The sequence below is a fragment of the Colletotrichum godetiae genome (assembly GCF_030913485.1).
Source record: "Colletotrichum godetiae strain CBS 193.32 chromosome Unknown BDP55scaffold_24, whole genome shotgun sequence".
NCBI classification, from domain to species: domain Eukaryota; kingdom Fungi; phylum Ascomycota; class Sordariomycetes; order Glomerellales; family Glomerellaceae; genus Colletotrichum; species Colletotrichum godetiae.
This window is the reverse complement of record NW_026851272.1, coordinates 145,136-167,194: the sequence shown is the minus strand read 5'-3', so window position 1 is coordinate 167,194 and position 22,059 is coordinate 145,136. Positions and strand designations below refer to the sequence as shown.

General features: G+C 54.7%; 9 protein-coding genes across 9 annotated transcripts; 5 read left to right on the top strand and 4 right to left on the bottom strand.

Moving 5' to 3' along the window:
- Positions 1-353: 353 nt before the first annotated feature.
- Positions 354-2,114, bottom strand: BDP55DRAFT_170068 (uncharacterized protein). The gene is made up of 2 exons (XM_060565749.1): positions 1,780-2,114; positions 354-1,724 (listed from the first exon to the last, which is right to left on the bottom strand). The coding sequence occupies exons 1-2, from the start codon at positions 2,023-2,025 to the stop codon at positions 594-596; spliced, it is 1,377 nt and encodes a 458-aa protein (XP_060428713.1). The 5' UTR covers positions 2,026-2,114; the 3' UTR covers positions 354-593.
- Positions 2,115-2,490: 376 nt separating this feature from the next.
- BDP55DRAFT_666009 (V-type proton ATPase subunit F) lies at positions 2,491-3,241 on the top strand. Its single transcript, XM_060575072.1, has 4 exons — positions 2,491-2,614; positions 2,676-2,711; positions 2,775-2,909; positions 2,975-3,241. Exons 1-4 carry the CDS (start codon positions 2,558-2,560, stop codon positions 3,113-3,115), a joined length of 369 nt encoding a protein of 122 aa, XP_060428712.1. The 5' UTR covers positions 2,491-2,557; the 3' UTR covers positions 3,116-3,241.
- Positions 3,242-3,483: 242 nt separating this feature from the next.
- BDP55DRAFT_553924 (ML domain-containing protein) lies at positions 3,484-4,162 on the bottom strand (the record flags this gene model as incomplete). The annotated part of the gene is made up of 3 exons (XM_060569341.1): positions 3,484-3,600; positions 3,655-3,871; positions 3,954-4,162. The coding sequence occupies 3 exons, from the start codon at positions 4,160-4,162 to the stop codon at positions 3,484-3,486; spliced, it is 543 nt and encodes a 180-aa protein (XP_060428711.1).
- A 4,896-nt stretch (positions 4,163-9,058) lies between these two features.
- BDP55DRAFT_169928 (uncharacterized protein) lies at positions 9,059-10,311 on the top strand. The gene has a single exon (XM_060565748.1). The coding sequence runs from the start codon at positions 9,237-9,239 to the stop codon at positions 10,152-10,154; it is 918 nt and encodes a 305-aa protein (XP_060428710.1). The 5' UTR covers positions 9,059-9,236; the 3' UTR covers positions 10,155-10,311.
- Positions 10,305-13,130, top strand: BDP55DRAFT_553724 (PHD-finger domain-containing protein; the record flags this gene model as incomplete). Its single annotated transcript, XM_060569317.1, has 1 exon — positions 10,305-13,130. One exon carries the CDS (start codon positions 10,305-10,307, stop codon positions 13,128-13,130), a length of 2,826 nt encoding a protein of 941 aa, XP_060428709.1.
- Positions 13,131-13,341: 211 nt separating this feature from the next.
- On the top strand, positions 13,342-13,764 carry BDP55DRAFT_665995 (uncharacterized protein). The gene has a single exon (XM_060575071.1). It carries the CDS (start codon positions 13,407-13,409, stop codon positions 13,695-13,697), a length of 291 nt encoding a protein of 96 aa, XP_060428708.1. The 5' UTR covers positions 13,342-13,406; the 3' UTR covers positions 13,698-13,764.
- A 325-nt stretch (positions 13,765-14,089) lies between these two features.
- Positions 14,090-15,578, bottom strand: BDP55DRAFT_553715 (family 4 glycosyltransferase; the record flags this gene model as incomplete). Its single annotated transcript, XM_060569316.1, has 2 exons — positions 14,090-15,073; positions 15,147-15,578. The coding sequence occupies 2 exons, from the start codon at positions 15,576-15,578 to the stop codon at positions 14,090-14,092; spliced, it is 1,416 nt and encodes a 471-aa protein (XP_060428707.1).
- Positions 15,579-17,091: 1,513 nt separating this feature from the next.
- BDP55DRAFT_169890 (major facilitator superfamily domain-containing protein) lies at positions 17,092-19,610 on the top strand. Its single transcript, XM_060565746.1, has 2 exons — positions 17,092-17,661; positions 17,850-19,610. Exons 1-2 carry the CDS (start codon positions 17,455-17,457, stop codon positions 19,404-19,406), a joined length of 1,764 nt encoding a protein of 587 aa, XP_060428706.1. The 5' UTR covers positions 17,092-17,454; the 3' UTR covers positions 19,407-19,610.
- A 204-nt stretch (positions 19,611-19,814) lies between these two features.
- On the bottom strand, positions 19,815-21,860 carry BDP55DRAFT_632771 (transglutaminase-like superfamily protein; the record flags this gene model as incomplete). Its single annotated transcript, XM_060572466.1, has 1 exon — positions 19,815-21,860. One exon carries the CDS (start codon positions 21,858-21,860, stop codon positions 19,815-19,817), a length of 2,046 nt encoding a protein of 681 aa, XP_060428705.1.
- Between the last annotated feature and the right edge of the window lie 199 nt (positions 21,861-22,059).

Sequence of the window (22,059 nt, the reverse complement as noted above, 5' to 3'; positions counted from 1 at the left end):
GCCAGAAATGCAGAAGAGCCTCTCCCCACATAGCTTCACCAGCCCGTAAGCGTCTCCACGATACCGCCAACGTGGTCAAGATAAGTAGGAAGTGGCATACTCCATACTCATGAGCGAAGCATTGGCATGCGTTGCTTCGCTAGCTCTCGAATCTATACACACAAAATGAGCCTGGGTATCAAGACGAGGCCTAATGGGTCACTGCTGCACCCCACATGAACACTGGACAGGTAGTAGGGTACAAGGCCACACCCATTTCATAAAGTCGTAGGTTCCCCCATAAGGGCAATGTTGAGGATGTCTTCGACGTCTTTTTGAGTGGTAAGGCTGAACCAATATTGCCGAGCCAAGCTCATGCGGTGACACAATGTAGATACGTATTCAATAGGAAAAGTCAATTGAGGAGAACACGAAATCAGTCTTGAGACTTGAATAGTTGATTAACAAAGAAGAACGCCGGCCCAGGAATTGACCATCCGCCCGAACCAGCCTAACGCCGCCATATGCTGCTGTAAATAAGTTTGAAGCCATCAAGCAAAAAGTCTCCCTAGAGCAATTTCACCTGTCTCTCATGTAACGTATGTCGACCCCTCTCAGTGGAAACCCGACCATCTAGAAGGGTACCGTTCCCCCTGTTGATTGCTTCTGTTCCTCTTTGCGCTGGCAAAGGGGTTGTAGTCAGGAGCGCTCGTGTGGTCGAGGGCATCTGAACCAGTTGATCTCCTAGTCTCTGACTGCTTCAACGGGCTGCCTCGACGCTGTTCCCGAGCAGCCATCTCTCTCGAGTTGCGGGGCGACATGAAGCCTTGGTTCATCTCGTTGAGACTGGATGTCTTCTTGAGGGGCGAGTTTGCGTGGTTGAATACACCCAAGTTTCCGCCGAAGCTCGTCGTTCCGGCGTTCGCGGTAGACGTCGAAGTCGACTGGTACATGGGTGCCGGCGGAAGACTTTGACGGACTGAGCGAGTGCTGGGCACAGGGGTGAAAGACTCGGATCGCCTATTAGATGTCGGCGTAAAGAGGCGGGACGCGAAGCTGCTAATGGGAGGAGTATGGACTGGGTCCTCCTGCTTGACGTGAGGATTGGGCGTAACCACAAACTCCTTCTTGATGACGGTTGTAGGCGTTCCCAGTTCGACAAAGGACTCTTCATCCTCAGCCTCTTCAGGCGAACACTGTGTGCCTACATCGCGAACAACGGGGTGAAGGCGTGGCCGCACGAACTTGGTGTCATACTCGTGAAGGACCTCCTTATGGATGATGGCCGTATCCTTGATCTGCTGAGCGTACCGAGTTTGGACGAAGATCAGCTGCACGGAAAGAATCAGCTGCAGCACGATGCAGTTGAAAACTGTGACGCTCGGTCTTGGATCCAAAGGCACCAGAGGGAGGAACATCATGTAGACGAGGACGTGGCCAGGGCTGAAGAGGCAGAAAAGCTGCAAGGAGACCGGGAGAGGATCCCAGACGCTCAGCTCCCAAACATCGTGTGATCTGTCGGGATGGGCTCGCGATTCGGCAGTCTCGGAAGACATAAGGTTATTCAAGAGTCGAAGGGGCGAAGAGACGGCCGGGCTGGACCTGGCTTTGACTCGTTGGGCTGACGGGGTGTGCGGCTTGTCCTCGACGTTGACTTGGAATAAGCGGTACTGCCTTGTCCTCGACATGGTATAGAAGGCGTTGGCAACAGATAGGAGGCCAAGGATCCAAACAAGGGGCCGCACCTAAGGACTTGTTAGCAACCATGATGCGCAACCCAAACACCTCGATGCTACTGACAATGTAGGTGACGATGCCTCCAGAGCTTCCATCGCTGAACACGTCATCCTCGACCTCCGATGCTACGCAGTTAGCTCTGGCGAGGAGGAACACAAAGTTGCAGCCGAGCCCGAGCTGTGTCCCCAGTGCCTTTGAGTCCCAATCTCTCGTCTCCAATTCTTCCGACAGCCAGAGCAAGAAGTCCATGGGATTCAGCATGGCCTTCAGGCGCTCAGAGAGCGGCTTCTTTCGCACTAGACGCGGCATCTCGTCGGATTGCGCTGCTTCTCATCAACAGGCGAATTCTGGGCGGATAGAAACCTGGCGGCCTTGGAGGCGATGGCTTTTGTGGTCGACGGAATCGAGTGGTGTGTCGATGTCGTTTATCGTCGTTGTCGTCGTGGATTTCGTCGCTAGGTGAAATTGTTTACAAAGAAGTCTGGGTCTATTGATTTTTGGGCCATTGTCCCGCTGCTAGGCAGGAGGAGCTTTCGACAGGGGTACCTTCTACATGTGCATGGACCGTAAACTGAAAGCGCACCTTGGAGCGATACGTACCGAAATGCTGTAGGTGGGGTCTGGCTTGTTGCAGCGCCCACACCTCATCCGACCTGAGCCTGTTAGCAGTTCGGCCTCCAGCAGGCAGTACCTGGCAGGATAGCGCTAACAACGGTTCAGCCACAGTGAGGATGCTGGAGTGGAGCGCTGCGAGTACAGGTAATCAAGGCAAGTACGTCAATCCGTCCGCTGACCTCCTGGACCATCGCAAGCTCTCCTACAACCGCACAAGTCATCCAAGATGGCTTCGCAAGCAGATATGAAGGACCGCCAGTTCCTCGCCGTTATCGGCGACGAGGTAGGACACTTGCGTATTCAACACTGCGTGCGATTTCAACAAGCTAACACTTCAAAACTAGGACTCGGTCACCGGCCTCCTTCTAGCTGGCATTGGGGTGCGCTCTTTCGACTCCACGGACGATTGCGATTGCGGCTCGAGATAACTAACAGATGTACAGCACGTTAGTACGGGTGCCGACCAAGAAAAGAACTTCCTCGTTGTGGATGGCAAGACGGATACCGCTGCGATCGAGTCTGCCTTTGAATCCTTCACGTCGAGGAAGGACATTGGCATCATCCTCATCAACCAACACGTCAGTAGCGATCGCGCGGGGAGGAAGACGTGTGCCATTAGGATATATGCTGATTGAAGGAACAGATTGCCGATCGCATAAGACACCGTGTCGATACCTATACCGCTGCTTTCCCGACCGTTCTCGAAATTCCGAGCAAGGACCACCCGTACGACCCCGAGAAGGACAGTGTTTTGCGCAGAGTGCGCCGTTTGTTTGGCGAATAAGCATGTCATTCGCAGTTTGCTGGGAATAGTAAGGGTCAAGAGGCAGAAGCATGATACGCCGGTAGCGTATTCGGGGGGTTGGATGGACCATACCGGCCTATCGTGAATAAATTGCGAGCTACATGCCGAGCACCGCTACCCTATGTACGTACGCATTATTATGCCGATACTCCTACGCAGAATGAACACTTAAATGGACCCTCAAACGAATCCGTCAGACGGGCAAAATTGAACTGCGTTATGCCAAATTCCTAATGCTACCAGTGTTATGAGATGAAGTGAAACCCCAACAGCAATCTGGATGTATCGCTACGTGTGACTGTAACCCATGCCCCATCATCGTAAACCATCGTATGCTTATAATTAATTTAAAGCTCCAAGCTGAAGAAGCTCTTGGTGTTGCGCGAGAAAACGACTTGAGCGGTCAAGCAAGTGATGGGGACGTCATCGGCAGTGTAAACGTCAGCAAAGACAGTGTACTTGCCCTACGTATGTGGTCAATAATCTGATGATGATTCTCATAGACGAGGCGAACTTACGGAGGGGATCTCGTTAGGAAGCTCGACGGACTTGGTGACGGTGAGAACACCCTTCTCGATGGGGCACTCGAGGTCGACGTTCTCGATCTGCTCGCAGAGGTCCGCCTTGGTGCTGATAAGGCGAATGAGGCCGTACTTGACCTGGAGAAGGACGTATGCGCCCTTCTCAATGTTCTGCTTCACGGTGCCGGAAGCCTTGATGACAAGCTCCTTGCCACTGAAACACTATGTTAGCCAATTCCCGTTTCACGATATTGCGGTTTGCCTCGTCATAGACTGGGCTGCCTCAAACAACTTACGCCTGAGGGGGGTTGGGAGAGAGGTCTACGCTGTCGATTGTGACGATATCCTCATCGTGGGACTTGGGACAGAGCTCCAAAGGCGAGTCGCCAGGGACTTTGAGGTCATCGTTGACAATGACGGACTGGTCTCTCTGGACCAGGACGCTGGCACCGGCCGGTGCGAGACCGGCAGAGAGGAAGGCGATGACAGCTGTGGCGAACCTCATCGCGAGTAGAGGTTTAGGTGTTTTGATGTTATTAGGGAGATGGGCTCTGAAGGGTTCGAACGACGGCGGTCTCGACTTCGTTGGATGCTCGGTGTGGAATCGTCGGCGTCCGAGGTTCGATGTTTAGCGTGAGGATGATGAGAGGTGGTAGAGAAGTGGTTCCTGCGAGCGGCTACGGTTGGTAGGTGGTGAGCAACGAACGGGGCTGGGTTCGGAGGGAGAACGTCATGGGGACAACCAAGGGCTGCTCTGATTGGGCGGAGCTAGGTGGACCTTGATTGGGACAAGCGCCTTTGCCTTCCCCAGCGACCATGGCGACATTCAAGGTACCTTTCACTGCATGTCTTTGGTGCAGAACAAGCGGTACCCTTTGATGATATGTGTACATGGAGGTGTAGATATTTGATTGTTGACTGGAAATTTAGATAAAATAAACAGAAGTGGCCTCTGGATTATCCCTATTGCTAGAATACAGCGAATGAACCACGGATGAGCCTCTTCAATGGTGGTCCAAAAGGTACATCCAATTCTGTTGTCGTCGGCGCACTGCACGGGCCACCGTAAAATTCCCACTCTTGTGCTTCGTTCCCCTCCAAAGATCCCACTTTCGTTATCAACTTCCCAGCTCCAGATTACCTCCCGCCTTCGTCTTTTGAGATTGAAACGGCCGAGTCACTTCATTGCGAGCTGCGACCATTGAATTGCGTCGCGAGTGCCATGTCACCATTTGCGCATTGAAGAAGCCGTCCCTGCGCAAACGAGACGGAGCGCCACACGAGAAGAAGCTGTCAGCATTCTAGCCACAATTATGGGCTTGACTTTTCGCCTCCGCTCGTGCTCACTCCTATGCGACGGCTGGAGCCTTGTCACGGAGAATAGCTGGGCTGTTTCGAAGGCCCAGCTTTCGTTGGAAGATCCCTGGAACTTTGGTCCCGTGGACAGAACCGAAGCAGACAAGACAGCAACCTCAGCATTGAAAGCCCAGTGCCCGCCAAATCTGTTCAGGGTCTCTCCATCATCACAAGCCGCTGTCCTCCAAGCTCCTCAGTGTCAGGACCGCAACTGCATGGTGCGCACTCCGATCCAAGCATCTTGAAGTCTCGATTGCGCAGGTTTCGTGATTGGGCAGACCTGTCCGCGATTCAAGACGTCGTGCTACGGCATGGATGATGACCTGAGGGGAAAGGTAGCCACACCGGGAGCCACACCATCTCATGCGTCTTTCTCACCAAAGAAACCGTGGTGCACGGGTCCGTCGGCTTGTACCAAGCAACCTGGCGTCGAGTGCAGGAAGCTGGCGCAAACAAAGTGCTCGAGTGAGCCGGAAAGTGTGGCCAGCCTGCTTGGACGATGATTGGGGACCGTGGTCAACAAGTATCGACAACTCAGCTGCAGCCCCGGCTATCAGTGTCGCAAACTTTTGTACAGGACGCAATCGTAGGACAGGGAGATCCTAGCCAAAAAAGACACCGGCCGCGAATCATGCCGGGGCCCTTACGCCAGCTGGGTGCGGATGGACGATGGAAAACCGCGACTCTTTGTTTTGTTTGTCTACTTCCAGTTGGGGGAGAAGGATGATGAGGCGAGAGAGCAAAAGGATAGCGCATTTCCTCCCGTCGATCCCTTCACCAAGGAGCATTATGAATGGCAAAGGCTCGATAACGACCTTCGAGCCCGCAGCGGGCGCTGATGTCCTCCCTACGTCGTACTGTACTTGGAGCACCCGGGCGCTCTGGGCAACCAGTCAATCCAAGGGCAACAAGGACCACAACTGCTCGCAAAGGCGCCGCGCGTGGTCGCATTTTCGAGGCGCGCAATTGTGCTGGACCTGAAGAGCATTGACTGAAGGTGGTCAAGGTACCGATACTTCTGCAACTATGACTTGGTGAGGCAGATAGGTAGATGACACCTCAGCAGCCCAAATGGCCGCCCCCCATGCCTCCGTTTCTGCGTACACACTCACAGTAGAGTTCAACGCAGTGTGCCATTTACCGAGCTCTTGGAGGCCAACCTAGTCTGTCTTGGTGAGGGGTCGAGCCATCTAGCGCAGATGTAGAAGGGGCATCGGGTGACGGCGTAGGATTTTGGAGAGAAAGGAGAGCAACTGGAGGCGAGAGTCATTCTACCTACGCTACCGACCGTCGAACGAAAGGGTGGGTTGAGGTTCCAGTGCCGAGGGGGGACGCATCGCATCAGCCTGCAGTGATGATGACTTCAAGCTGCATGCTATTGTCGCCTTGAGTTGACGAGCGATACATGAGGCTTCACGAAAGGGGTGATGGGGGGAGAGCTCCAGCTGCAGTCATCAAGGGCCGCCTCTGCAGGCGGGTGACCTTATGGCGGCGAAGACGCCTCTGCGAGACTACCTACGACAAACCCATGGAACGCTACCGTCAGCCGTGGGCGTGGGTGTGCAGAGACAGACTCTGTCACCCAGAGAGCCAACATTTGCCCATCCAAGTCGGAGCTGTTTGTCACCTCCAAAACTCCAACGCAAAGTCGCATGTAAAACTGCAGGTCTCCAGCTTGACCAGGGGGAAGGGTGACCTGTTGCAGGGAGCGATTAGACCGGCTCCATGCACGATAATACTAGGCCCTGGCAGTAAGACCCGGTCGTTCATTCCCAGATTGATCGTTCAACCAATGAGAGAGGACGATGGGATGTTGAGTTGAGACTCGAGACAAGTGGGAATCGGCAGGACACGACGCTGCACTCGTGGGACTTGCGGCTTGCGACTTGCGACTTTGGGGGGGAGGGGACTTCACCATTTTGGGTTTTGGGGAGGAACATCAGAAATGATGCCCTTCGCAGGTAAGACCCACTTAATCTGATGGCAAATCCAATACAATCTGATCCCACTGCAGCCGAACAGAGTCACATAGCCAGGTACATACAGAGATGTATTTTTTCCTTCCTTTAACCTCCACGAAGCACCTCGGCCCTAGGTATGTATACTGTCCTCACTGTGTATGGATTACATGTAACTAGGAATATGGGTGGCTGACTTTGGTGTAGTGTCCGCTTCGGTTCCATGGCCCTCGACGCGATGAACTCTCGAGTGCCGTATTCGCACCTCTTCGGTCGGACAGACATTTCTGTGACGAGAAGCGAGAAGCTCTCTTCTTCCGCGGTGCGCTAGGGAGAGACGAAAGTGGACAGTATTCGGCGTGGATGTGGAGAGCTTCGAAGCAGTGGAGGCCTGAGTGAGGGGCAGCGCCTTTGAAGTCTGCTCAAGGTCTCCCATTGGACCATCTTGCAGAGGCCTTTCTCTCTCTCACGGTCTCACCACTCACCCTCACCTGGAGCCAAGAGGCTCGACAGTGGAGTGTCCTTCGAGTGCCTCTCCAGTCTCGTTGGCTTCTTCTACCCCTGGCGCCCTGGCGCATTGGACTTGGATTGCCCCCAACCGGAAAGTGACTCTTGCCACCCGCCCACGCCGTCCAGCTGCCTAGCACAAATCAGAAAGAAGCACCAACTGACTTCTTCACAAGTCAGGCATGAAAGGGGGGGGCCAAGGTACAAAGGTTTCCTGCGAAACGACGCACCGAGACCAAGTCACCTGAAGGCAACTCCTATTTTAAGAAAATCCAGATTGCGCATAATTGGACGGGCCTCACGTCTCCCTCGGCATGGGATGAAAGCCATGGTCATCCCCGATTCTCAGTCTTGAATCCTGCTGGTTTGGTTTTCCAAAGACGCTACCATGTTTGAAAGGCATCGAATTCGACGCTTGTTCAACTGGAACTCAACGAGGAGATCAACACGACGCCGACATTCTCCCGCTCCATGATACAAGCACACAAACAATCAAATCTACGCTCATCTTGTGCATAGTCTTCCGTCAGCTATGAACCAGTCACATACGGAGGACCTACTCTCCCGTGTCTCTGGTCTCAAGTCTACCCTCCTGGCTTACCGCAATTCTCAGTGCTCACACACTCACTTCCGCCCACGCCCTCATCTTCCTATCTTGCGGGATACGGATACCTTGGTCGTCTCCGCACACGGCACTCGGATGCCCTTTCATTCACAGGCAGAAACCAGCGAAGCAAGGCATCCATGAACCATCCATCCATATGGCGTAGGCAGAGTCCCTCCCGTCGCGCGGGTCACCCCTCCTTCGACCAGTCCTCGACCAGTCTGCCGTCGCCTTTCGCCCTCGGTCGTTCCACCTCTCGCTCCTCCCGTCACATCCGCCCACCGTTTCTGCTAGGGCCAGAGAGGGTCGATCACCCAACTCGCACCAAACACCAACACCACGCTGCCTGCCCATTTCTTTCTCTCTTATTACTCATTAAATCTTTGCATGCCGCCTCTTGTCCCTCCACTCCCACCAGACGAGTCTGCCTCTTGTTTTTGTTCATATCAAACCGACATCGCGTGGCCGCCAGCTGCTCTACTCTCTCATCAAGATGATGAGAGTCTGTTCTAGTCGAATGTATCCTTCATTTTGTCTTCTGTACACTTATTGCGAAAAGTGTTCCACACCCCACTTTCTCTCCAACATTTTGCTTCTTTTCCCACTCAGACTGGATTCTTATTATTTTTTTACCCGTCATTCTCTTGCCTGGTCGACCTTTTTCAGGCGTGTCTGGTGCGGAGGGCTAACAAGGCACTCGCCCAGTCCTTCATCAGACGGGAAACCATCACACACTTCCTCTCCCATCTCTCTCAGTGTCTGGTTGCGGCCTGAAACCTCTTCTGCCTGAGGCATCATGGATCTGCGCTAGAGGGCTGATTGGACTGCCGTAGCCACTCATATCAGCGTGTCCACTGCCTTTCGGGCTTAGCTTCAAGTAAGTACTGGTACCTGTGTACCCTGCTTTCTCCTACACACGGGCTTTGGCTTTTCTGCCCTCGTCTCCCGTCTCTCACTCACTTTCTCGTCTGTCTTCCCGTCTCTCTCTTTCTCTCTCTCTCTCTCTCTTGGCTGGGCTCCTGTTGTCGCCCTTCCCTTCCAGCGCATGCCCGGCTGTACCAGGCTGTGACGGCTGGCGGGCTGGCTGGTGGTAGCCAGTGCTCCTCAGCAGGAAGCGGGCGATGAGCCAGGGCAACTCGAGCTGAGCAGGTGCGATGCTCCCCCAAGCATCCCAGCACCCAGCAACCCGTCCGGGGAGAGTCCTCATCGCCCTTTCCCCCCAAAAAATCCCATCTTCGAAGACGCCCCCCCCTTCCCTTGCCTCCCCCCATCACCCAGTCCGCAATCCGCGCACCGAAGTACAAGGTGCCAGTCAGTCCAGTCCCCAAGCCGCAGGAGTCCAAGTCCCCCAACCTGAGCAGTGCAGTCACTGTTCCTACTCATTCGTCCTCTCTCTCTCTCTTTTCGGCTTGGCCTGGGCTCCGGCCTGCACGCTCCTGCACTGGGACCTGTCTCGCTCTCACCTCGCACCGCACCGCACCAGCACCGGCACCAGTACTCCTACTGCTACTACTGCTGCTGCTACCACCACCGCTGCTCTCTGCTACGCTCCTTTGGGGGACCCATCCATCTTTCTCCTGCGTGTCGTGCCCCCCTCTCTTCTTCTCTTTCAATCTCTTTTCCACCCTCATTTTCTCGACCCAAAACACCCTACTCTCCCTCACCTCCGGTCCTCAATACTCGGTTTCCTCATCATACTACGTCCCCCCGACTCAGTCCAGCTTTTCGAAACGCTCTATCCCTCCCCGTCGACGAGGCGCAACCGCTCAACCCTTTCTTCGACCTCGTCCCCCTTCTGGCTTCGATCCGTTTCGTGGACACGCTCTTCGCGATCACAATTCGAAAACTTTTCCACCTCACGACGCCTACAACACACGCTCGTGACGTTCTGGCTGCATCGTCCTGGTTTCGGGGCAACCGCGGTGACTGGAAACCCGATTTGTTTGGGCCATTTCTCGACTCTGCGACGACCTGTCCTTTGTGAGCCAGACTCGACAATCCCGCCAAGTCCTATCTCTCCCGACTTCGTCGAGATCCCTCGACTCGACTACACACCTCTCGCTAACGGATGACGACGACCCTACGTCCTGCTGTTTCTGTGGTTCATTCGACGGCTTGCTCCTGTGCGTCTAAACAGGCGTCGTCATGCTACCCAGGCCGCAACAGTAATCACCTCACGCAATACCTCGACTTCAATTTGCACCACGAGGCAATCTTAGATTATGACCGAAAAGCCTCAGCCGCTGTCGACGCAGACCGCGACTCCTAGTCAGACCCTCTTCGCTCCGAGCGTACCAGTCTCAACACATAATGTGCCACGCAAGGCCGAGACAGTAGAGGAAGAAGAGCCATACACCATTAAGTGTATTTGCAACTTCACTGACGATGATGGAAACACGATCTACTGCGAAACGTGTGACACGTGGCAGCACATCGACTGCTTCTACCCTCACAGTCGCGAGGAGGCACTCCGCGAAGACTTTGCCCACTCGTGTGCTGATTGCAAGCCGCGTCCCTTGGATCGACAAAAGGCCATCGAGCGAACCCGGCGACTAAAGAATGGTCCTACGACAGAAACCATACCAGATAAGAAGGCCAAACGCCCGCCATCCAAAAGCCACAAAAAGAAGCCCAAGCCAACGGACTTGCAGTTGAACGGTCACCCTGTGGGCCAGGAGAATGCAAAGCACGGAAGTCCTAGCGACCACCCTCATCCATCAAAGAAGGTGAAATCATCCCATCGCCCATCACACTCGATCAGTTCTCAGAACGCAAAGCGAAGTCCTTCGTATGGAAACGGTGGACGATCACAGCCCAACGGTCACCCCCCAAGTCCAGCAACTACTCCCCCGGACCTTCCGAGCGATTTTCAAATACACAATTACTCGGATGGCTTCTTGTCTATGAGCAAAGAAGCAGACATCCCCATTACTCGCATCAATTCCTTTGCAAGCCTCTTCGTTTCCAACACTCTGTCAGTTTGGCTTCGAGAACCGGACCGTATGAGGCAAGAGACTGGCGAGGAATTTAACGACGTCTTTGCTAAGCTGCCGAAAGACCTTGATGCTCGTAAGCGTCAGCTCCATGTCGAGAGTAAGAAGATTCCTGTGTCGCCAGAGACGACATTGCGATGGCAATACCTCGCCACCCCCGCCGCCATCGAGAAAGACGTTCCTTTGATTGAACTCAACGGTGTGATCGGATTTCAAAAGGACTACTGCGCAGATCCCGAAAATCTTTGGGAGGAACTCTCATCCCCGTTACCTTTTGTTTTCTTCCACCCGATGCTTCCGTTGTACATTGATACCAGGAAAGAAGGATCGATGGCTCGCTTCGTTCGAAGAAGTTGCAAACCCAACGCCCTGCTGGATACCTACTTGTCAGGCCAGTCCGAATATCACTTCTGGCTTATGAGCGACAGATACATCGCGGCAAACGAGCAAATCACACTTCCCTGGGACTTCAGATTACCCAAGAAATTCCAGGCACGGTTGGTGCATCTTCTGGGCCTCGCCGACGATGACACCAATACGCAGAACGATACTGAAATGGACGAGGCTGAGTACCAAACACTATCGGGCTGGATCCATCGGATATTGTCCGAGTACGGCGGCTGTGCGTGTGACTTGGGGGCAAACTGTGCCTTTGCTCGCTTCCACAGACAACACCAAGCGAAGGTTCAGTCTCGGCCTCCGGCAAAGAAGAAGCAACGAAAGCCAAAAACCCACACCATCTCACCCACCAGCACCGGGCACGCTACAAACAGCCGCGCAGCCAGCGAAGGACATCAAGACGACGCCGACAACGACGGTCGGTCAGTTTCTGAACGCAGCAAACCGCCCAGTCGTGATCGCACGCCCGTACGCCAGGGTTCATTAGATCGGCCAGGTATCCTGACAGAACCTACTGACAGGGACAAGCGAAAGGTTCAAATGGTTGAAGACTCATTCCGACGGATGGAACAGCAACAGCCTCCACGCAAGAAGAAGCGGACATCCGATGGTACGGCCTCCACTTCCACTCCCAGTTCTTCCAAGACGAAGCAACGCTTGACGAGCAACGCATCTAGCGGGACTACACACTATGTCGACGCGGGAACTTCTCGAAGCAAGTCGAATTCTCCTTCAAGCGGCGTGTCACCAACGGCACAGAATCCCTTCAAGGCACCTGTCGCCAGAGCCGAGTCGGCCGGTTCCCAGTCCGGTCGAACATCATCCGCACCTCGTCCCGTATACTGCGATGTTGGCGTACAAACCGACCCTGTCGAAGGCGAGTGGTATAGTGAGCCCGTACAAACGCCCAGGCCACGACGACGTATCATTTCCCTTTCACAACGGTTGCTCAACAATCGGCATCGCCTACGTTGTGATGAAGTCGAGAGACGCAAGTCGCTCTCTTCGCTCTGCACTCAGGAACCGACACCTATGGACGTGGATCAACCAGCTGAGCCCAAACTTAGCGCTGACCTTTCCCCGCCCTCAAAGGCTATTGGCAACCAAGTCCGCGAGACATCGCCAGCTGATCCTCCCACTGGCGATGTATTGATGTCGGATGCTCCGACAAGTTCGCCAAGCACGGTCAAATCGCCTCTGCAGACTGACCACGTTTCAGATGTCCTTGCAAACGGCGCAAGCAGCCCGTTGAAGATGCGATCACCGGAGTTGCGAGTCACGATGCCACCGGTCCCCGCCTTCAACGGACCTGCATCGGCGACTCCCAGCGCCACAACGCCATCGACAATCCAGTCGCCATTCTCTGCAGGTAGCCTACCTAGCCCTTTTGCTCCGACTGCTGTCAATGGTGTTGCGGCACAACCCAGTCCGGTGAAGAAGAAGTTGAGCCTCAGCGACTATACCAAGAGCAGGATGAACAAAGCCAAGCCTGCTGGCACTCTGAAGACCTCGTTGTCTGGCACTGAGGAGACGAAATCAACACTTGATGCGATCGTCGATTCTCCAGTGGTTGAGAAAAACACGGATGTTCTCACACCCGTCACGGGTAACACGATCAATTCGAATCCTGCGGCTGCGGCCGCCAACACGATGTAAAATAGATCGGAGTTCACGAGTCTCGAAGACGTCACGGCGGCTTTCATTTCCCTTCTAAATATTATCAAAACGTTTCGGCGCGGCGACAGTCTGGTGATTGACTTTGGCGTTTGGGCAGCGACGGACAATGGGAATGGGAAAGGGGCGGGAGGGGGTCCTCGGATTCTGGTCAGCGCTTTTTCGGGAATGTCTTCAGATGAACCGCGTTTTACTGTTCTTTTTTTTTTTTTTTGGAGGAGCTGCAAAAAAGAAAATGCACGTCTTTACGAAAAACACATGCCCATTTCGACGCTTTTTTCTTTTCTTTTTTCCTCCGTCATCTGGCAGGACAGGAAGCTGAATCTTTTCGATGGGGTCTACGGCGCAACCCAAGGGAAACGGGACAGACGTAGTGAGAAAGACGAAAACCTTGAAGGCGGGAAACGAGATGAAGAAAAGACAGGAGGAAGGATTCCAACTACTCTTGCCACGAACGGCATGTTTTCGTGTGTATTTCTAAGGCTTTTGTTAGCTGTGCCGAGGACACGGATAGTTGCTCGGTGCGGTACTATTACACCCCTCCCATGACAAATGGATGGCTCTTTTTTCTGCAGCCGAGAGGCTGCCTAAGTTTTGACTCACATAATACTGTTCACATGGAACCATGGTCGTGATGTGATGTTCTTTATTCCCTCTTGATTATCTCGACCAACTTTCAAGAGTGTCAATTTCGGGTCATATGTACCCGCTAGGTACTCTTACAGGGTATCTCAATCTCAAACCTCTAAACATTTTTGGTATAATACAAACGGCTCTCCCAGCCTCGCCGCCCCTGTGCGATGCGAAGTCCAGACATGCGGAAATGAAGCAACAAAAAAATCTCCGGTTGGAATGTCAGTCCGGGATTGGTGAACAGTCATAAAAGTGCGAGGCCCTAGGAGGTCTTGTCTCTTTGGCACAGATCAACACAACAGGGTTGATCAGTATCTCTTGGTCGTCATACCCCAGTTATCCTCCTTAAAGATGAGCAGAGCGAGGCGATGTCGGACAAAGAGGCCAAACAGGCCAACAAAGAGCTGGAGGAAGGTGACCTCCCACGCGAGACGATCCTCTCTCAGGGGACCTCTCCAGACGAGCCACAGGTTGAGGAGGGTGAAGTTGCTCGTCTCGACGAAGCGGCCCTTTTCGTCCACTGTAACCTCCAGAAGGCGCAACTTGGCAAGCAGGTGCAGTCCTTGCGCGACGAGGGGGCGAGGTTGGCGTTCGGGGCTCCAGGGGGTCTTGCTTGGTTCGAGGAGGCCGGTACGAGCGTTGAATCGGGGCAAGCGGTGGCGAGGGCATGGGATGAGGCCAAAGATCTGGGGCGTCGAGTAGAGAAAGTTGAAGAGCTGGGGGACGAGGAGGAGACCAAGCGTCTTTGAAAAGTGACCGAGGATGCCGACCGTCGCGAAGACCATGCCGGAGAAGTAGCAGTACGTATCGCCGACGAAGACCTTGGCGGGGTACCAGTTGTGCAGGACGAGGGCGAAGGAGACGCCGAGCCAGGGAAGGAGAAGGTAGAGGGAGAAGAGGTGGGAGTCGGTGGCCGGGTGTGGGTAAGGCGTGAAGAGGTAGAGGCAATCGTTGAGGACGAGTAGGAGGGAGACGACGATGCACTGGGAGACCTCGATGCCGTTGATGCCGGCGAGCATGTTGATGGACTGGGGGCAGAACATTGCGATGCAGGACATGTAGATGTAGTAGAGGACGCCGAGGTCGAAGAGCTCGCCGAGATAGGGCTGGAGGGGGATCGGGATGACGATGGAGGTGACGCCAAAGTCGACAAAGTAGATTACTAGGATGGGGACCGAGGCCAGGCCTGGGATCCACCACTTGTGACGCCATCGGATGTCGAAGAGGTCGTCGCCAATGCCGAGGAGGGCGGTCGTCTGGAGGGAGATGATGGCGGAAAGGTAGGAGGCAAGCTGGTGGGTTGGAACAGGTGAGTAAGTAGTTTGTCATGGTGTTGCGCTCGAGGGGACAAGATGTTAAGCTAACCTTGCTATGGGGGAAGCGATGCAGGAACCGTCCCTGTTGGACATGCTCGACCTGGAATACAACGTCCCTGTTTCCACCACCGCTAGTGGCGGCAACAATGTCCTTGTAGAAGGGGAAAGGGATGAAGACGATGACGACAAGGAGGTAGACGGCGGCGCAGACGGCACCCATGCACTCTGGCAGCTCAGGGCGGTGGTGCTTGGAGAGGTCGCGACCTTTGAAGCCAGCGTGCTTGAAGACTGGGCCAAGCCATCGGATCATGGAATAGGCCAGCGCAAAGGCCAGGACGGAGAGGGCCAGTGACGCTATCAGGGGCTCGCCCTCGCCCTGGAAGGCATTGAGGAGGACTGCGACTGCGGCAAAGGAGAGGGCTCCCAGGCTCAGGGTCTCGGTTCGGGTGAGGGTCGGGGAGGAGGTTGAAGAGGAGGCCATCTTAGGCTGTGGTATCGTCGGTCTTCTGCGGGCAAGAACGTGCCCGCGGGATGGTGGTTGTGGTACCAGTAGCTTTCTCGGTACCGGTGTCGCTTCCTTCGCTTCTTGTAGAATTCTAGGCTTGGCTGTGGTGCATTTTCATCGGATTTGTGTACACGAGGTAAGTAGACAGGTACGCATGTGGTTTTGTTGTCGGGAAAGAGTGGTCGAAGCTCTCTCAATAGAAAGAAAAAGGAAGGTCGCAATGTCAAATGTTTTGCGACGGGACACAGTTGCACAAGGTGGAGGAGGGCTTCGTCAGTTTGGAGAAAGAGGTGCCCACATTCTTCCAGGGGGCCGCGTTATCGATGGTGGCTTCCCTTTCCGGTCTCCTTTTTTTTGGGGTACGGAGTACCTACCCAGACGGATAAAGTGTGGAAACCACGCTGAACTTGCCGAGAGGCTGCGGGGCAGATATGCAGTATGAATACCTACTCCGTACTCTGTAGGCTGTGGAGGAAGGAAGGCGAGGAGAGAACGGGAGTTGGCAACCGAAGTGGGGCCGGGGAACGGTTGCAAACTTCCATTGCAGTTGCAGCTGCCCTGTTGCAGCTTCTGGTCTGTGCGAGACTTGGCTCTGTTCTTGGGGACTGGAAAGGCGCATTGACCAGTGGTGGTTGAGTCTGCTTCCTGGACAGTTACGAATGAACTCTATCTCTAAAGTTGATTGATTACAAACTCTAAGACTCTTGTAGTGTTGGTAGTTGTAACTTCATCTTGCATTATCTGTATGTCAATTTACAAAGAAAGAAAGGTACAATACACACTTTGCTTCCGATGTTCCTCTTGGTAACATGAAGCTTACAAAGAGCATTCCAGCTTGCAACCAATGACCACCAACTGCGGAAAACAAAGTAGAGAAACGCGGAATTAAGATTGCCACGGCAGAGAGATGACGGAACGCCAAACACTGCCGATTTGCCGTACAGCCTACAGGTAGGTGGTCAGCCCCAATCCATTGTCCCTCGCTGATCTCCATGGATAGTCCGCGGCTCCGTCTCCAACGAACCCCGCGTCCTAGACTCTCCCATCGCCGTCACTGCCTGTCATTGAGAAACAAGATCCGAGGTTGGGTCTCCTTAGTGCATCTTAGTTCGAGAGCTCCACAGCATCCCTACTTACCTTACCTAGGTACGGATACCTAGCGTAGACTGCCTATTTTCCTCATTCTCTGGGTACTATGTACAATAAGCCCCTCCAATTCTTGATCCCCATACCCCAACTATGCCCGCCGCGAAGCGGGTAACGGAGATAAAATATGGACTTGTTAGCCCCGACTGAGACGACTCAGAGGGCAGCGAAAACCCCGGCGGCGGTAGAGAGACTAAACGCACCTTCCTGCAGCTGAGGCCTGCAAGTCGCAAGGGGGTGGTCGGCCGAATATGATGGAATGGGGACTTTGGAGAGTACTGGTCGAATAACGTTACACCATTCACCTCAATGATCGTCGCCCTTGCCTTGCGCCCTTCCCTACACAAGGGTAGATGCGGCAACTGGGGGGGAAAGGTAGAAGAGAGAGGGGGGTCTCGGGTTAGAATTACTAAAGCAGTTTCTCTCACTACTCCTACCGTAGAGTCACGGTACCGCGATTGAGGATTATTACTAGGTGGATAGATACGCCAGGCACGCGGATACCTTATGTGCTTGCTTGCCCTCCCGCCGGCTACTACATCCGGGCCCTTTGCTCTTTCCTCCTCCCCATCCTCATTTTCCATTCCCCTTTCACCTACAAAATCCCTTCCTTCCTACCTCTTGGTTTCAGGTAACATCACTTCCAACTACTCAATTTCTTCATTCATTGTCCATTGATAGAGAAAATCCACTTTTGTCCCCAAGTATGACGTCCGAGAAGGACGTGGAGACGCCGGCCGGCGCCCACGGCCCCCGAGGATCCTCCTCAGAGCAGGGCACGCTGGCGGAACGGGAGCCTCGACAAAACTTCAACGCGTCAAGCGATTTGGAAAAGGGCGAAAAGACTGAAATGGAAGAGAGAAAGAGCTTCGACGATGTGGAGGATACGCCCGACAGCGAGCCGTACCAGGAGGTGAGTTTCAACTTTTCCCTCAGAATGTTCCTTGGCAAAACTTCTTGCACCTGTTTTAAGAGTTTGCCAAGGTTCAATCACCATTGGCACTTTATTTGGCTTTCTCTGTGACCTCTCTAGAAATACTCAAATCTGTTGACAGTGTATTCTGTCTCAAGCTACTCGTTCCGTGCTAACTCCATCACCAGGACATCGTCGTCGAACGCATACACACAGGACACTCCCACACCAGCGCAAAAAGTCGCCTCTCCCGCATAGCAAGCTTAGCATCCTCGCGGCGCAAGAAAGAAAAGGAACAACTCCCTCCCACGATCCACCCCGTTTCCGACCTCGACAATGGCATCGTCGGCTGGGACTCCCAAGATGACCCGGCTATGCCCATGAACTTCCCCCGGCGCCGCAAGTGGATCATCATCTGGTTCCTGGCCGGCATCACCTTCATGACCCCCTTTGCGTCCTCGATTCTCGCGCCTGCCATCGAGTATCTCAATGAAGACTACGACAATGCCGACCTCACACTGGGAACGTTGCCAGTGAGCATTTATCTCCTGGGCTACGCCGTCGGCCCCTTGATTCTGGCGCCCCTTTCCGAAATGTACGGCCGCCGCCCCGTCCTCACGGCCGCAAACTTCTTCTTCTGCGCCTGGCTCATAGGCTGTGCCCTCGCGCCCACGCTCGACTCCCTCATCGTCTTCCGCTTCCTCACAGGTATGGGCGGCTCCGGCTGCCTCGCCATCGGCGGCGGCGTCATCGCGGACATGGTCCCCATCGCCGAGCGCGGCACCGCAATTTCCATCTGGATGATAGGGCCCCTCATCGGCCCGACAATCGCACCCATTGTCGGTGCTTTTGTCGCCCAGGACGTTGGCTGGCGCTGGTGCTCGTGGATCGCCTTCATCGCCGCCACGCCAATGGCCCTCGTCATCGCCATCTTCAACCAGGAGACCAACCCCCGCGTCCTCATCGACCGCAAAGTCGCCCGCCTCCGCAAGGAACTGAACCGGCCCGAGCTCCGGAGCGTCTACGACGACACCGCCCCGGGCACCGCACCGAAATCCACTTCCCAGGTCCTCCTCCGCGGCCTCGTCCGCCCCATCAAGATGCTCTTCCTCTCCCCGATCCTCTTCAGCGTAAGCCTCTACTGCGCCTTCGCCTACGGCGTCCTCTACCTCCTCTTCAGCACCATCCCTCTCGTCTTCTCCTCTACTTACGGCTTCTCCGTCGGCACCACGGGGCTCGTCTACATCCCCCTCGGCCTAGGCTACCTCATCGGCATGGCCTGCTTCACCCTCCTCTCAGACCGCACCGTCGTCCGCATGACAAAGGCCAATAAGGGCGTCTACGAGCCCGAGATGCGCCTCCCAGACTGCATCTACTTCGCCGCCCTCCTCCCCGTCACCTTTTTCTGGTACGGCTGGACCGCCCAATTCCACACCCACTGGGCCGCGCCCGTCATCGGCCTCCTGCCCTTTGGCATCGCCATCCTCGGCATCTGGCAGCCCATCCAGGCCTACGTCATCGACGCCTACCCGGCCTACGCCGCCTCCGCCATGGCGGCCTTCACCGTCTTCCGCAGCGTCGTCGCTGCCTTCTTGCCCATGGCCGGCCCGTCCATGTACGACGCCCTCGGCCTTGGTTGGGGCAACAGTCTGCTGGGTTTCATTGCCATTGCGCTCATCCCCGTGCCGGCGCTGATCTATCGGTACGGCGGGCGGTTGCGCAAGTGGCAGAAGCTAGAACTTTGAGGTGGAGAGTGGGGGGGGGAAGTGTCAGATAGACTGGGCTTTGTGAGGGAGAATGATGAAATTGCAAGATACCCATTAGATGTAGAGTTTGTGCGCAATCGGCAAAATTATCGTTCTATATCGCTGTGGCAGTGTTTCGTCTGATGTTACAGTAGTGATTGCCCGAAGAGACCATCCAATGGCGGTTGTTGGGTTAGAGTTGGCTAAATTTGGTTTTTCCTCACCTGATCCCTGAGCGAAGTAAGTTCAAGGCGATGAAATGGAAATATGAACCCGAAAAGATACCAGAACCACAATGCGTGATCCAAAGAGTCCCATTATCATTATGTATAAACGATATAATGTTTCGGCCGTCCCAATCGTCAGTTGGAGATTCCCTTATTTCTCTCGTGTCGTCGTCCTTGCCCCTCAAATGAGCTCCCATTTCATGAGGAACGTCCAAGCCATGCCGCACCTCCCCTTTTTCGAAAAGTAGTAGTCGGCCGTCATGCCTCTAGCGTCCTGCCCGTCGATCGAGGTGATCATGGCCACGCTGACGCTCTGGCCCGGCGCGCCGAGGTCTATCGCGTTGACGTCGGCCCAGTGCCAGAATCCGTCCGTTTGGATAGGCACCATGTCGTCCTTGCGGCCGTCCCGCCCCTTGATACTGAGGAACAGCAACGGGGGCTTCCCCAAGCCGTGTTTCTCCGAGGTCCAGTGCTCACATTTGTTGGACCACTGGAAGCGCACGACTTGACCACTGTAGACGGGTATCTGGAGCTCCTTGGGTTCGACGGTGTGGTCCCAAACGCCTTCTTCGTACGCATGAGTGTATACGATGGGTTTGTCGCCGTGTACTGTGCCGATGTAGTATTCTTCCCAGGACGGTACTCTGCCATCGGGCCGGAAGAAATGTCGGGCATCGGATGGGTAATGCGATAGTCCGAATATATCGTTCCTCCGTGTAAACTCGTGCGGCTTGAAAGACTTAGTGTAGTCTTTTGTCACGTCAGAAACGTTACCGGCACCCCAACAGGCGTCGAGCAATTTCCACTCCCCGCCATCGATTCGAACCGCATTCCAAGCATGGCCGTCAGCCTTCTTCGGCGGCGGACGCTCTCCCTTCTTTAGCGCGGTATATCCATACCCTTTTCCGTGGCCCACAACCGTGATACACTCGAGACCCGCACGAGTGGCGATTTCTCTATACGTGTCTGCATATCCTGAGCAGACCGCTTTGCCCATGAGAATTGTTTCAGCTCCCGAGCGACCCCTGATGTTATTGCCGAAGAAGGCTGCGCAGTCGTAAGCGATATTATGGTGAAACCAGGTGAAAATCGCCCGCGCCTTGTCTGTATGTGACGCGAAGGGTCCGCAGAGCATCTGAGCCAAGTAGCCGACAGGATCGTTCCTTGGTAGGACGTGTATGGGATACTGAGCAGCAACACCATCCGGCCCGGAAAAGTCGCGACAGATCAGACAGTCATTTGCACGCTCAATCACTCTAGCCGAGATCGCCTCGATTTGCGCGGCGCTTGGCCGGGAGCTGAGGGGAACAGGAGGAGGTGCGTCATCATTCGCGGTCGGTCGTCTTCCTGGTAAAGGCGGCCGGTCGTTGCCTTGTTGATCATGAGCCGTATGGCCGTTTGTCGTCGGGGGCGGTGGCTTAACGTATGCCGATGGTGGCGGAGGTAATCTTCGTGGCTTTGCCGGTTCTTCTTCCTCCAGCGTCTGTCGGTGAACTTGCTGTGTGGTCGATTTGGAGGTTAATCGTGGGGGTAGTATTGGTCTCTGAGGAGGCTCAATCTGTCGGATTGCAGGCGATGACTTGACCGAAACAAGGGGAAACTTGGGCTGCTGAGCGGCGGCTTCTTTTGCTTGAGCAGCTTCTCGTTCTCTCTTGGTTGGTGGCAAGGGTGGTAGCTTTGCCTGTTCCAATGTCGGAGGCAGCTTTCGTGTAGGGCCATCAATCGAGTGAATGCTAGTTGCCGATGATACAGTTTGGTTCAGCGAGAGGGACGACAGATTAGAAATTTCGGAAGCGTTCGAGTTGCGGCGGACAGTCAGCTGCTGTGTGGATGGCCTCCGAGGGGGCAGAGCTGGTGAGATTTGCTGAGTCGAAGACCTAGTTGGCAGGGGTGGAGGAGCAATGCGATCCCTGGGGGCTGGTGAAGTTGTCGTTTCGACTTGGGATGAATCGGTGGTTCGTCGCGGTAACGGTGGTGGGGCGGGCTTTGCCGGTGCGGCGGCCTTGTTCAGGCGAGGTGGTATCGAGGGACTCTTCTGCGGCGTGGGGAGTCCATTGGTCTGGGTGACTGGGAGCGTCTGGCTGCGTGGAACAGGACGATTTGTTGGCGGTGGTGGTGGAGGAGGCTTCTTGGGCTTTGTTTCTGGTGCTTGGAAGTTCTTTTGCTGATTGAGGGCGGCGATTCGTTCAGCCAAGGAGTTGAACTTGGGCTCCTCGACGTCGGCCATGATTGAGTCTCGAGACTTGAGTGAGGAAAATCGAGTGAAAGGCGAAAGTTGGTGTTCCGCAGCTCAAAGCGATGAGAAGTGCGGACAGGTGGTTTGTATAAACGATGGAGGAAATAAACGACTGTCGATTAGTGGTGTTTACCCCACCAATCCAGTTCGTGTTGATTGCGGCGCGATGTCCCAATTGAGCAATAGGCAG